Below are 12,793 nucleotides of genomic sequence, written 5' to 3' on the forward strand. Positions count from 1 at the left end.
GTCTGCCTCAGTGGCCCGCGATCACAAATCGCTCTTTAACTCCATCAACAAAGTAACCTGCAGCGCCACACCTATCACCATCATTAGAGGAAAGAATGGTCATCCAATCTCCGACCCTCAGGAACAGGTTTGCAGATTTATTGAGCATTTCTGTGAGGTCCTGGGGAAGGGGAAATCCCTCAGCCAGGAAAACATCATGGCACAAAGTGGGGATAACCCTGCTGAGGCTGCGGTGCCTCAAATATTGGAAGAGGTCACCCCCTGTAAGTGGCTGGCTGAGGTGCCATCTGTTGAGGAAGTACTGAAGGCGATCCGGAGTCTGAGACCAGGAAAGGCACCGGGCAGAGATGATCTCCCAAGCGAAATGCTGAGGGAGGGTGGCGTTTGTGCACAGACTGCCCTAGATGACATCATAACAACAGTCTGGACCACTGGACGGGTTCCGCAGGATTGAAAGGGTTCCCTGGTTGGTCCCCCTCTTTAAGAAGGGGGACCGCACAGACTGTAACAACTACAGGGGCATCTCACTCCTCAGTGTGCCGGGAGAGGTCGTGGTAAGGATTATTCAACATCGCCTTGCCAGGCACGCTGAGGAGAGGCTTGCGGAGCCCCAATGCGGTTTCAGGAAAGGGCGGTCCTGCACAGATGCCATATTCTCTGTCCGTCTGCTACAGCAGAGGTGTAGGGAATTCCAACAAGACCTACATCTCTGCCTTATTGACCTGGTCAAGGCCTATGATACCATCAGTAGGACTGGGCTCTGGGTTGTTCTTCGTGCTTTCGGAGTCCCTGACCCTCTGCTCACGCTCATTAAGGACCTTCATGGTGGTGAGCGGGCCCGGGTAAAACTACGTGGCCGGGAGTCGGAGCCATTCCCTGTCCACCTTGGGGTGCGACAGGGATGTCCTCTGGCTCCCACATTATTTAACATCTATTTTGACCACGTAGTTCGTGAAGCCTTCAATAGCTGTACCGGAGGAATTTACATTTGGTACAGATACAATGGGAGGCTGATCGATGCCTGGGTGCGGTCAAGGGATGGCTCCCTATTGGTCAACCACGTTATGTATGCCGATGGTTTGGTAATTGCTGCTCATTCAGAGGAGGAGTTGGAGACGCTGCTGCTGAAACTGGAGCGTGCCACTAAGAGGTGGGGCCTTACCATCAGCCCCACCAAAACTAAGCACCTGCCTGGGTATTTTGTACCATCGGACACTCCACCCCCACAACTTCCAATCGGTGATGGGGCAGTTGTAGAGAGAGTGGAGAGTTCCCATACCTGGGCAGTGTGCTCATGACCGGCTCCGGTTTAACAGCAGAGGTCTCACTCCAAATCAGTCGAGCGGCAATATCTTTTCATCGGTTGCGTAACGCTGTGTGGAAGCTACCTGGTCTGTCGCTCCGCACGAAGCTTCAGGTCTTCTCGGCCACGGTCATTCCCTCCCTTCTCTACGCTTGCGAAACGTGGACCCCCCTAATGGAGCATCTTCGCCAGTTAGAAACATTTAGGCTGGCCTGCCTACGATCCATCCTGGGTTTAACCTGCAGGCTGGATTGTGTGAGGAGCTCACAAATCCTTGAAAGATCTGGGCAAAGTCCCATCGGTGAGCTCCTCCGGCAGGCAAGGCTGCGTTGGCTGGGCCATGTAGCCCGCATGCCCAGCCACCGCATGCCGAAACAGCTTTTGTTCGGCCGGATCGAGGGGGCTAAACGGGCGCGGCACGGGCTAGAGAAGAGATGGAGTGATGTGGTACAGGAGGACGTGGAGCTGAGTGGACTTGCCGATGACTGATACCAGCGGTGTCAAGATCGGCCTCAGTGGAGGAGGCTCGTGAAGGACGCTACTGGGCAGTTGGAGGCAGTCGCCCTCCAACAACAACGGAGGGGGGAGGAGCGACGCTCACAACAACGAGCGGAGCGCCGGGTGGCTAAAGCGCAGCAAGTTGGTACAGTAGGGGGCACAGGTGGTGCATCAGCCAGTCATCTCGGTCAGTCGACCCGTGGCACCTGTTGGGTCTGCCCCGTGACCTCCTGCCAGCGGGCGTTCGACACTTCACATGGCCTCAAGGTGCACATGGCCTGGCACAAGCGTCATGGTGACGTCACCGCTACTTAGTGGCGAATGGCGGTTGTTGTTGTGTATCTCTGTGGGTCTCTATGTATGTCTGTGGGTCTCTGTGTATCTATATGGGTCTCTGTGTATCTCTGTGGGTCTCTGTGTATCTATATGGGTCTCTGTGTATCTCTGTGGGTCTCTGTGTATCTCTATGGGTCTCTGTGTGTCTCTCTGGGTCTCTGTGTATCTCTGTGGGTCTCTATGTATCTGTGTGTATCTCTATGGGTCTCTGTGTATCTCTATGGGTCTCTGTGTGTCTCTCTGGGTCTCTGTGTATCTCTGTGGGTCTCTGTGTATCTATATGGGTCTCTGTGTATCTCTGTGGGTCTCTGTGTATCTCTGTGGGTCTCTATGTATCTGTGTGTATCTCTATGGGTCTCTGTGTATCTCTATGGGTCTCTGTGTGTCTCTCTGGGTCTCTGTGTATCTCTATGGGTCTCTGTGTATCTCTATGGGTCTCTGTGTATCTCTATGGGTCTCTGTGTGTCTCTATGGGTCTCTGTGTATCTCTATGGGTCTCTGTGTATCTCTGTGGGTCTCTGTGTGTCTCTGTGGGTCTCTATGTATGTCTATGGGTCTCTCTGAGCTGCTATTATTTGCGATGACGAGGGGGGCTTCTGACAATAAAATAAACGAGCTGCCACACACAGCAGATCAGCAAGCGGAAGAGAGCCCCCTTATACCCTGTTGACAATTTGAAGACGAAATAAATAAAAAAATATAAATTGTAATTACGTAACAATTGGAATCTCACGGCAAATAAATGTTTTATGAGCGCAGTCCCCTACTCTAGGCAGGTGGGCTGTCATTTTTCTCAGGGTCACTCAAAAGGTAAAGGTTCCCACAGGTGTAGCCTCCAGCAGGCTGTCGGGCAAGTCTCCGTAGGCACACAGACGCACAGACACGCTTACATACACAGACACACACAGACACACACTCACACTCACATACACACAGAGACACACACAGACACACACTCACATACACACAGACACACACTCACATACATACACAGACACACACTCACATACATACACAAACACACACACACATACACACTCACATACACAGACACACACACTCACATACACACACTCACATACAGACACAACACAACAACACAACACAACAAACGCCATTCGCCACTAAGTGGCGGTGACGTCACCACGACGCTTGTGCCAGGCCATGTGCACCCTGAGGCCACGTGAAGTGTCGAACGCCCGCTGGCAGGAGGTCACGGGGCAGACCCAGCAGGTGCCACGGGTCGACTGACTGAGATGACCGAGATGACTGGCTGATGCACAACCTGTGCCCCCTACTGTGCCAACTTGCTGTGCTTTAGCCACCCGGCGCTCTGCTCGTTGTTGTGAGCGTGCTGTTAGCGAGTAGCAGCACCTATGAAGGCTACCGGCACTGTGGCACGCGAGGGGGGGGGGGGGTGTAGGGTGGTGTCACCACAGCCACTGCTACAGATCACGAATTATTTTTTTATATACAAAAAATGTTTCAAGGCTGAGCTGACCTAGGGGAGGCCCAGGACAAGTTTACACCCATTCGCTAACCGCGGCGCCACCTCCGCTACACGCAAAGGCAATAACCCTGGGTCTGGGTGTCTCTCTCTCTCTCTCAGGGGGTTCACGATGGCCGTGTCGGAGACACTGAGACACCTGGGTTCAAGCCCTGGGTCTGGGTGTCTCTCTCTCTCTCAGGGGGTTCACGATGGCCGTGTCAGAGACACTGGGAGCCTGGGTTCAAGCCCTGGGTCTGGGTGTCTCTCTCTCTCTCAGGGGGTTCACGATGGCCGTGTCGGAGACACTGGGAGCCTGGGTTCAAGCCCTGGGTCTGGGTGTCTCTCTCTCTCTCAGGGGGTTCACGATGGCCGTGTCAGAGACACTGGGAGCCTGGGTTCAAGCCCTGGGTCTGGGTGTCTCTCTCTCTCTCAGGGGGTTCACGATGGCCGTGTCAGAGACACTGGGAGCCTGGGTTCAAGCCCTGGGTCTGGGTGTCTCTCTCTCTCTCAGGGGGTTCACGATGGCCGTGTCGGAGACACTGAGACACCTGGGTTCAAGCCCTGGGTCTGGGTGTCTCTCTCTCTCTCAGGGGGTTCACGATGGCCGTGTCGGAGACACTGAGACACCTGGGTTCAAGCCCTGGGTCTGGGTGTCTCTCTCTCTCTCTCAGGGGGTTCACGATGGCCGTGTCGGAGACACTGAGACACCTGGGTTCAAGCCCTGGGTCTGGGTGTCTCTCTCTCTCTCAGGGGGTTCACGATGGCCGTGTCAGAGACACTGAGACACCTGGGTTCGAGCCCTGGGTCTGGGTGTCTCTCTCTCTCTCTCAGGGGGTTCACGATGGCCGTGTCGGAGACACTGGGAGCCTGGGTTCAAGCCCTGGGTCTGGGTGTCTCTCTCAGGGGGTTCACGATGGCCGTGTCAGAGACACTGGGAGCCTGGGTTCAAGCCCTGGGTCTGGGTGTCTCTCTCAGGGTGTTCACGATGGCCGTGTCGGAGACACTGAGAGTCTGGGTTCAAGCCCTGGGTCTGGGTGTCTCTCTCTCTCTCAGGGGGTTCACGATGGCCGTGTCAGAGACACTGAGAGTCTGGGTTCAAGCCCTGGGTCTGGGTGTCTCTCTCTCTCTCTCAGGGGGTTCACGATGGCCGTGTCAGAGACACTGAGACACCTGGGTTCAAGCCCTGGGTCTGGGTGTCTCTCTCTCTCAGGGGGTTCACGATGGCCGTGTCGGAGACACTGAGAGTCTGGGTTCAAGCCCTGGGTCTGGGTGTCTCTCTCAGGGGGTTCACGATGGCCGTGTCGGAGACACTGAGAGTCTGGGTTCAAGCCCTGGGTCTGGGTGTCTCTCTCAGGGGGTTCACGATGGCCGTGTCAGAGACACTGAGACACCTGGGTTCAAGCCCTGGGTCTGGGTGTCTCTCTCAGGGGGTTCACGATGGCCGTGTCGGAGACACTGAGACACCTGGGTTCAAGCCCTGGGTCTGGGTGTCTCTCTCTCTCTCAGGGGGTTCACGATGGCCGTGTCAGAGACACTGAGACACCTGGGTTCAAGCCCTGGGTCTGGGTGTCTCTCTCTCTCTCAGGGGGTTCACGATGGCCGTGTCAGAGACACTGAGACACCTGGGTTCGAGCCCTGGGTCTGGGTGTCTCTCTCTCTCTCTCAGGGGGTTCACGATGGCCGTGTCAGAGACACTGGGAGCCTGGGTTCAAGCCCTGGGTCTGGGTGTCTCTCTCTCTCTCTCAGGGGGCTCACGATGGCCGTGTCGGAGACACTGAGATCCTGGGTGTCTCTCTCTCTCTCTCAGGGCAGTTCACGATGTCCGTGTCACGGTCTCGAGTCAGCACTTCTGTCCGCGGGGACTTTGCACCCCGAATGTCTAGCGCCCTTTCGGTTACAAACTCCGAGTTGACGCCTCCTCCTCCTCCTCCTCCCGCCTCGGTCGCTGCATCGTCTAGGCAGCACCCACGCAGAGACTGCCACCAGCACCACCAGCAGCAGCACCCAGACACACAGACTACCAGCAGCACCCAGACACAGACTACTACCACCAGCTACCAGCAGGACCCAGACACACAGACAGACAGAGACTACCACCACCACCAGCACCCAGACAGAGACTACCACCACCAGCACACAGACAGAGACTGCCACCAGCATCAGCAGCACCCAGACACAGAGACTACCAGCAGCACCCAGACACACACAGAGACCACCAGCTGCACACAGACACACACAGATACCACCACCACCAGCACCCAGACACACAGACTACCACCACCAGCACCCAGACAGAGACTGCCACCAGCACCCAGACACAGAGACCACCACCAGCACACAGACAGAGACTGACAGCACCAGCAACAGCACCCAGACACAGACTACCACCATCACCAGCACCCAGACACAGACTACCACCATCACCAGCATCCAGACACAGACTACCACCATCACCAGCACCCAGACACACACAGAGACCACCAGCACCACCACCCAGACAGAGGCTACTACCACCATCACCACCACCACCCAGACACACAGACTACCACCATCACCACCACCACCCAGACACACAGACTACCACCATCACCACCAGCACACAGACACACAGACTACCACCATCACCACCAGCACACAGACACACAGACTACCACCATCACCACCAGCACACAGACACACAGACTACCACCATCACCACCACCACCCAGACACACAGACTACCACCATCACCACCAGCACACAGACACAGACTACCACCATCACCACCACCACCCAGACACAGACTACCACCATCACCACCACCACCCAGACACAGACTACCACCATCACCACCACCACCCAGACACAGACTACCACCATCACCACCACCACACAGACACAGACTACCAGCAGCACCACCACCACCCAGACACAGACTACCACCATCACCACCACCACCCAGACACAGACTACCACCATCACCACCACCACCCAGACACAGACTACCACCATCACCACCACCCAGACACACAGACTACCAGCAGCACCACCAGCACACAGACAGAGACTACCAGCAGCATGGGAGGTAGTGATGGAGGTAGTGATGGTGGTGGAGTTGGTCTCAAGAAAGAAATTGGACTCCTCAGTGCATGTGGGATCATTATTGGTGAGTGAGGGTGGTGAGTGTGGGTGGTGTGGTGAGGGTGGTGAGGGTGGTGAGGGTGGTGAGGGTGGGTGGTGAGTGTGGGTGGTGAGTGTGGGTGGTGTGGGTGGTGAGGGTGGTGAGTGTGGGTGGTGAGGGTGGTGAGGGTGGGTGGTGAGGGTGGTGAGGGTGGTGAGGGTGGGTGGTGAGGGTGGTGAGGGTGGTGAGTGTGGGTGGTGAGGGTGGGTGGTGAGGGTGGTGAGGGTGGGTGGTGAGGGTGGTGAGGGTGGGTGGTGAGGGTGGTGAGGGTGGTGAGGGTGGGTGGTGAGTGTGGGTGGTGAGGGTGGTGAGGGTGGTGAGGGTGGGTGGTGAGGGTAGGTGGTGAGGGTGGGTGGTGAGGGTGGTGAGTGTGGGTGGTGAGGGTGGTGAGGGTGGTGAGGGTGGGTGGTGAGGGTGGTGAGGGTGGTGAGTGTGGGTGGTGAGGGTGGTGAGTGTGGTGAGTGAGGGTGGTGAGGGTGGTGACTGTGGGTGGTGTGGGTGGTGAGGGTGGGTGGTGAGGGTGGTGAGTGTGGGTGGTGAGGGTGGTGAGGGTGGGTGGTGAGGGTGGTGAGGGTGGGTGGTGAGGGTGGTGAGGGTGGGTGGTGTGGGTGGGGAGGGTGGGTGGGTGGTGTACACAACATTTTTACTACATTATATAATAACTTTGTATACTAACATTGTAAATTTACATTTATACTACATTTTTACTATATTGTATACTACATTGTATACTACATAGTCCACTAACAATGCATACTACATTGTATACTACATTGTATACTACCATTATCCATTACCATTATATACTACATTGTATACTACCATTGCCCCCTAACATTGTACACTACATTGTATACTACATTGTATACTACATTGTACACTACATTGTATACTACATTGTATACTACATTGTACACTACATTGTACACTACATTGTACACTACATTGTACACTACATTGTATACTACATTGTACACTACATTGTATACTGCATTGTACACTACATTGTATACTACATTGTACACTACATTGTATACTACATTGTATACTGCATTGTACACTACATTGTATACTACATTGTACACTACATTGTATACTACATTGTACACTACATTGTACACTACACTGTATACTACATAGTACACTACATTGTATACTACATTGTACACTACATTGTACACTACATTGTACACTACATTGTATACTACATTGTACACTACATTGTATACTACATTGTACACTACATTGTATACTACATTGTACACTACATTGTATACTACATTGTACACTACATTGTATGCTGCATTGTACACTACATTGTATACTACATTGTACACTACATTGTACACTACATTGTATATTACATTGTACACTACATTGTATACTACATTGTACACTACATTGTACACTACATTGTACACTACATTGTATACTACATTGTACACTACATTGTATATTACATTGTACACTACATCGTATACTACATTGTACACTACATTGTATACTACATTGTACACTACATTGTATACTACGTTGTATACTACATTGTACACTACATTGTATACTACATTGTACACTACATTGTATACTACATTGTACACTACATTGTATGCTGCATTGTACACTACATTGTATACTACATTGTACACTACATTGTACACTACATTGTATATTACATTGTACACTACATTGTATACTACATTGTACACTACATTGTACACTACATTGTATACTACATTGTATACTACATTGTACACTACATTGTACACTACATTGTACACTACATTGTACACTACATTGTACACTACATTGTATACTACATTGTACACTACATTGTACACTACATTGTACACTACATTGTATACTACATTGTATACTACATTGTACACTACATTGTATACTACATTGTACACTACATTGTACACTACATTGTATACTACATTGTACACTACATTGTATACTACATTGTACACTACATTGTACACTACATTGTATACTACATTGTACACTACATTGTACACTACATTGTATACTACATTGTACACTACATTGTACACTACATTGTACACTACATTGTACACTACATTGTATACTACATTGTACACTACATTGTATATTACATTGTACACTACATCGTATACTACATTGTACACTACATTGTATACTACATTGTACACTACATTGTACACTACATTGTGTACAACTGTAATGGTTCAATAGAGGCGCACACACTGTTATAGGGAGGCAACACTATTCATTAACACAACGTGTAATTGTTCATAATAAACCTTCTTGGGTTAGATCACCGACAGAGCTCGCAAACGGGTTTTGATTCCTTACCCGTACCCGGCCGCACCAGGGTCGCAAACGGGTACCCGTACCCGGCCGTACCCGTACCCGGCCGGGTATCAGGTAGGGTACGGGTATCGGGTACCTGATTGCGACCTCTGGGATGAAGCCACGTTGCAGGCATGGCGGGTGGGTTGATTCTAGGAACTTGAATTGTGAGAAGAGACAAGACGTTGGGAAATGAGTGACAAACGGTGACTCACCAGTGACTCACGGCCTACCCGTACCCGTACCCGGCCGCACCAGGGTCGCAAACGGCTACCCGTACCTGTACCCGGCTGTACCCGTACCCTACCCGTACCCGGCCAGGTACGGGTAGGGTACGGGTATCGGGTACCCGATTGCGACCTCCTCTGGGATGAAGCCATGTTGCAGGCGCGGGTGGGTTGATTATAGGAACTTGAACTGTGAGAAGAGACAAGACGTTGGGAAATGAGTGACAAACGGCGACTCACGGCCTACCCGTACCCGGCCGCACCAGGGTCGCAAACGGGTACCCGGGCATCCTGTAGGGTACGGGTATCGGGTACCCGGTTGCGACCCCTGCCACTAACATTGCGTCCCGTCCGCTTCGCCAGGAAACATCATCGGCTCGGGCATCTTCGTGTCCCCCAAGGGCGTCATGGAGAACGCCGGCTCGGTGGGAGTCGCCCTCCTTGTGTGGATCATCACCGGAGTCATCACCGCCATCGGCGCCCTCTGCTACGCCGAACTGGGGGTCACCATCCCCAAGTCCGGCGGCGATTACAGCTACGTCAAGGACATCTTTGGAGGGCTCGCTGGGTGGGTGAAGGGGTTTTGACGGGTGGGTGAGCGTGGGGGGCTCGCTGGGTGGGTGAGGGGTTTTGACGGGTGGGTGAGCGTGGGGGGCTCGCTGGGTGGGTGAGCGTGGGGGGCTCGCTGGGTGGGTGAAGGGGTTTTGACGGGTGGGTGAGCGTGGGGGGCTCGCTGGGTGGGTGAGGGGTTTTGACGGGTGGGTGAGCGTGGGGGGCTCGCTGGGTGGGTGAGCGTGGGGGGCTCGCTGGGTGGGTGAAGGGGTTTTGACGGGCGGGTGAGCGTGGGGGGCTCGCTGGGTGGGTGAGGGGTTTTGACGGGCGGGTGAGCGTGGGGGGCTCGCTGGGTGGGTGAGGGGTTTTGACGGGTGGGTGAGCGTGGGGGGCTCGCTGGGTGGGTGAGCGTGGGGGGCTCGCTGGGTGGGTGAGGGGTTTTGACGGGCGGGTGAGCGTGGGGGGCTCGCTGGGTGGGTGAGGGGTTTTGACGGGTGGGTGAGCGTGGGGGGCTCGCTGGGTGGGTGAGCGTGGGGGGCTCGCTGGGTGGGTGAGGGGTTTTGACGGGCGGGTGAGCGTGGGGGGCTCGCTGGGTGGGTGAAGGGGTTTTGACGGGTGGGTGAGCGTGGGGGGCTCGCTGGGTGGGTGAGGGGTTTTGACGGGCGGGTGAGCGTGGGGGGCTCGCTGGGTGGGTGAAGGGGTTTTGACGGGTGGGTGAGCGTGGGGGGCTCGCTGGGTGGGTGAGGGGTTTTGACGGGTGGGTGAGCGTGGGGGGCTCGCTGGGTGGGTGAGCGTGGGGGGCTCGCTGGGTGGGTGAGGGGTTTTGACGGGCGGGTGAGCGTGGGGGGCTCGCTGGGTGGGTGAGCGTGGGGGGCTCGCTGGGTGGGTGAGGGGTTTTGACGGGTGGGTGAGCGTGGGGGGCTCGCTGGGTGGGTGAGGGGTTTTGACGGGCGGGTGAGCGTGGGGGGCTCGCTGGGTGGGTAAGGGGTTTTGACGGGTGGGTGAGCGTGGGGGGCTCGCTGGGTGGGTGAGCGTGGGGGGCACGTGGGAGTTGTTGGGGGCAATGGGCGTCCCAATCTTTCGTTGATATTCGAAGACACGGGGGTTGGGGCGCTCATGTCCACGTTCCATCTCGCGTGCAAATCTACGCCTCCCCCCCCCCGCCGAGTTGGTGGGGGGGGGGGTCACAGGTTTGTGGACCGGCTAGCGCCGATCGCTCGGGATGCTCTCGCGATGGGCGGGCGGGCGGGGGGGCGGGCCCGGGTCAGAGGTCGCAATCGGGTACCCGATACCCGTACCCTACCCGATACCCGGCCGGGTACGGGTAGGGTACGGGTACGGCCGGGTACGGGTACCCGTTTGTGACCCTGGTGCGGCCGGGTACGGGTAAGGAATCAAAACCCGGCACGGGCTAGAGAAGAGATGGAGTGATGTGGTACAGGAGGACGTGGAGCTGAGTGGACTTGCCGATGACCGGTACCAGCGGTGTCAAGATCGGCCTCAGTGGAGGAGGCTCGTGAAGGACGCTACTGGGCAGTTGGAGGCAGTCGCCCTCCAACAACAACGGAGGGCGGAGGAGCGACGCTCACAACAACGAGCGGAGCGCCGGGTGGCTAAAGCACAGCAAGTTGGTACAGTAGGGGGCACAGGTGGTGCATCAGCCAGTCATCTCGGTCATCTCGGTCAGTCGACCCGTGGCACCTGCTGGGTCTGCCCCGTGACCTCCTGCCAGCGGGCGTTCGACACTTCACGTGGCCTCAACATGCACCTGGCCTGGCACAAGCGTCGTGGTGGCGTCACCGCCACTTAGTGGCGAATGGCGGTTGTTGTTCACGTGTGTGTGTGTGTGTGTGTTCACGTGCGCAGCTTCCTCCGCCTGTGGATCGCCCTGCTCGTGATCTACCCCACGAACCAGGCGGTGATCGCTCTCACCTTCGCCAACTACGTCCTGCAGCCGCTGTTCCCCTCGTGCCCTGGCCCGGACGTGGGCCTCAGCCTGCTGGCCGCCCTCTGCCTCCGTGAGTCGTCTGGCCGACGGGACTCCGGGTCCGTGGCTCCCGGTCTGAGGCCAATTCGTTTTCGTGGCAGGCCCCAGGCGCAGTCAGGCCAGACAGATCAGCCAGGAAAGCCAGGAAAGCCAAGCTAGCTAGCTAATCCAGGCCAGTCAGCCAGCCCAGCCAGATCAACCAGGCGGCTAGACCAGCCAGCCAGCCAGACCAGCCCAGGCGAGATAGATCAGCCAGGAGAGCCAGGAGAGCCAGGAAAGCCAAGCAAGCTAGCTAATCCAGGCCAGCCAGCCAGCCCAGCCAGATCAACCAGGCGGCTAGAACAGCCAGCCAGCCAGACCATCCTGGGTCAGCCAGATCAACCAGCCCAGCCAGATCAGCCAAGCTAGCTAACCAGGCCAGTCAGACCAGGCCAGATCAGCCAGATCAACCAGCCCAGCCAGACCAGGCCAGATCAGCCAGATCAACCAGCCCAGGCAGACCAGCCAAGCTAGCTAGCCAAGCCAGCCAGACCAGGCCAGATCAGCCAGATCAACCAGACCAGCCCGGACCAGCCAAGCTAGCTAGCCAAGTCAGCCAGACCAGGCCAGATCAGCCAGATCAACCAGCCCAGCCAGATCAGCCAAGCTAGCTAGCCAAGTCAGCCAGACCAGCCCAGATCAGCCAGATCAACCGGCCCAGCCAGATCAGCCAAGCTAGCTAGCCAAGTCAGCCAGACCAGGCCAGATCAGCCAGATCAACCGGCCCAGCCAGATCAGCCAAACTAGCTAGCCAAGTCAGCCAGACCAGGCCAGATCAGCCAGATCAACCGGCCCAGCCAGATCAGCCAAGCTAGCTAGCCAAGTCAGCCAGACCAGCCCAGATCAGCCAGATCAACCGGCCCAG

The 12,793-nt window shown here is 55.7% G+C and overlaps 1 protein-coding gene across 1 annotated transcript in view; it reads left to right on the top strand.

Annotated features, from left to right (window-relative positions):
* LOC144952812 (large neutral amino acids transporter small subunit 2-like) overlaps window positions 1-12,793 on the top strand; it is a 50,632-nt gene that overhangs the window by 13,760 nt on the left and 24,079 nt on the right. The window contains exons 2-5 of the mRNA XM_078883280.1: window positions 4,060-4,112; window positions 6,707-6,771; window positions 9,714-9,918; window positions 11,769-11,948. Coding sequence (XP_078739406.1) covers window positions 4,060-4,112; window positions 6,707-6,771; window positions 9,714-9,918; window positions 11,769-11,948 — 503 coding nt within the window. The remainder of the gene's footprint in view (window positions 1-4,059; window positions 4,113-6,706; window positions 6,772-9,713; window positions 9,919-11,768; window positions 11,949-12,793) is intronic.

Source organism: Lampetra fluviatilis, chromosome 70, assembly GCF_964198595.1.
Source record: "Lampetra fluviatilis chromosome 70, kcLamFluv1.1, whole genome shotgun sequence".
Lineage (NCBI taxonomy): Eukaryota > Metazoa > Chordata > Hyperoartia > Petromyzontiformes > Petromyzontidae > Lampetra > Lampetra fluviatilis.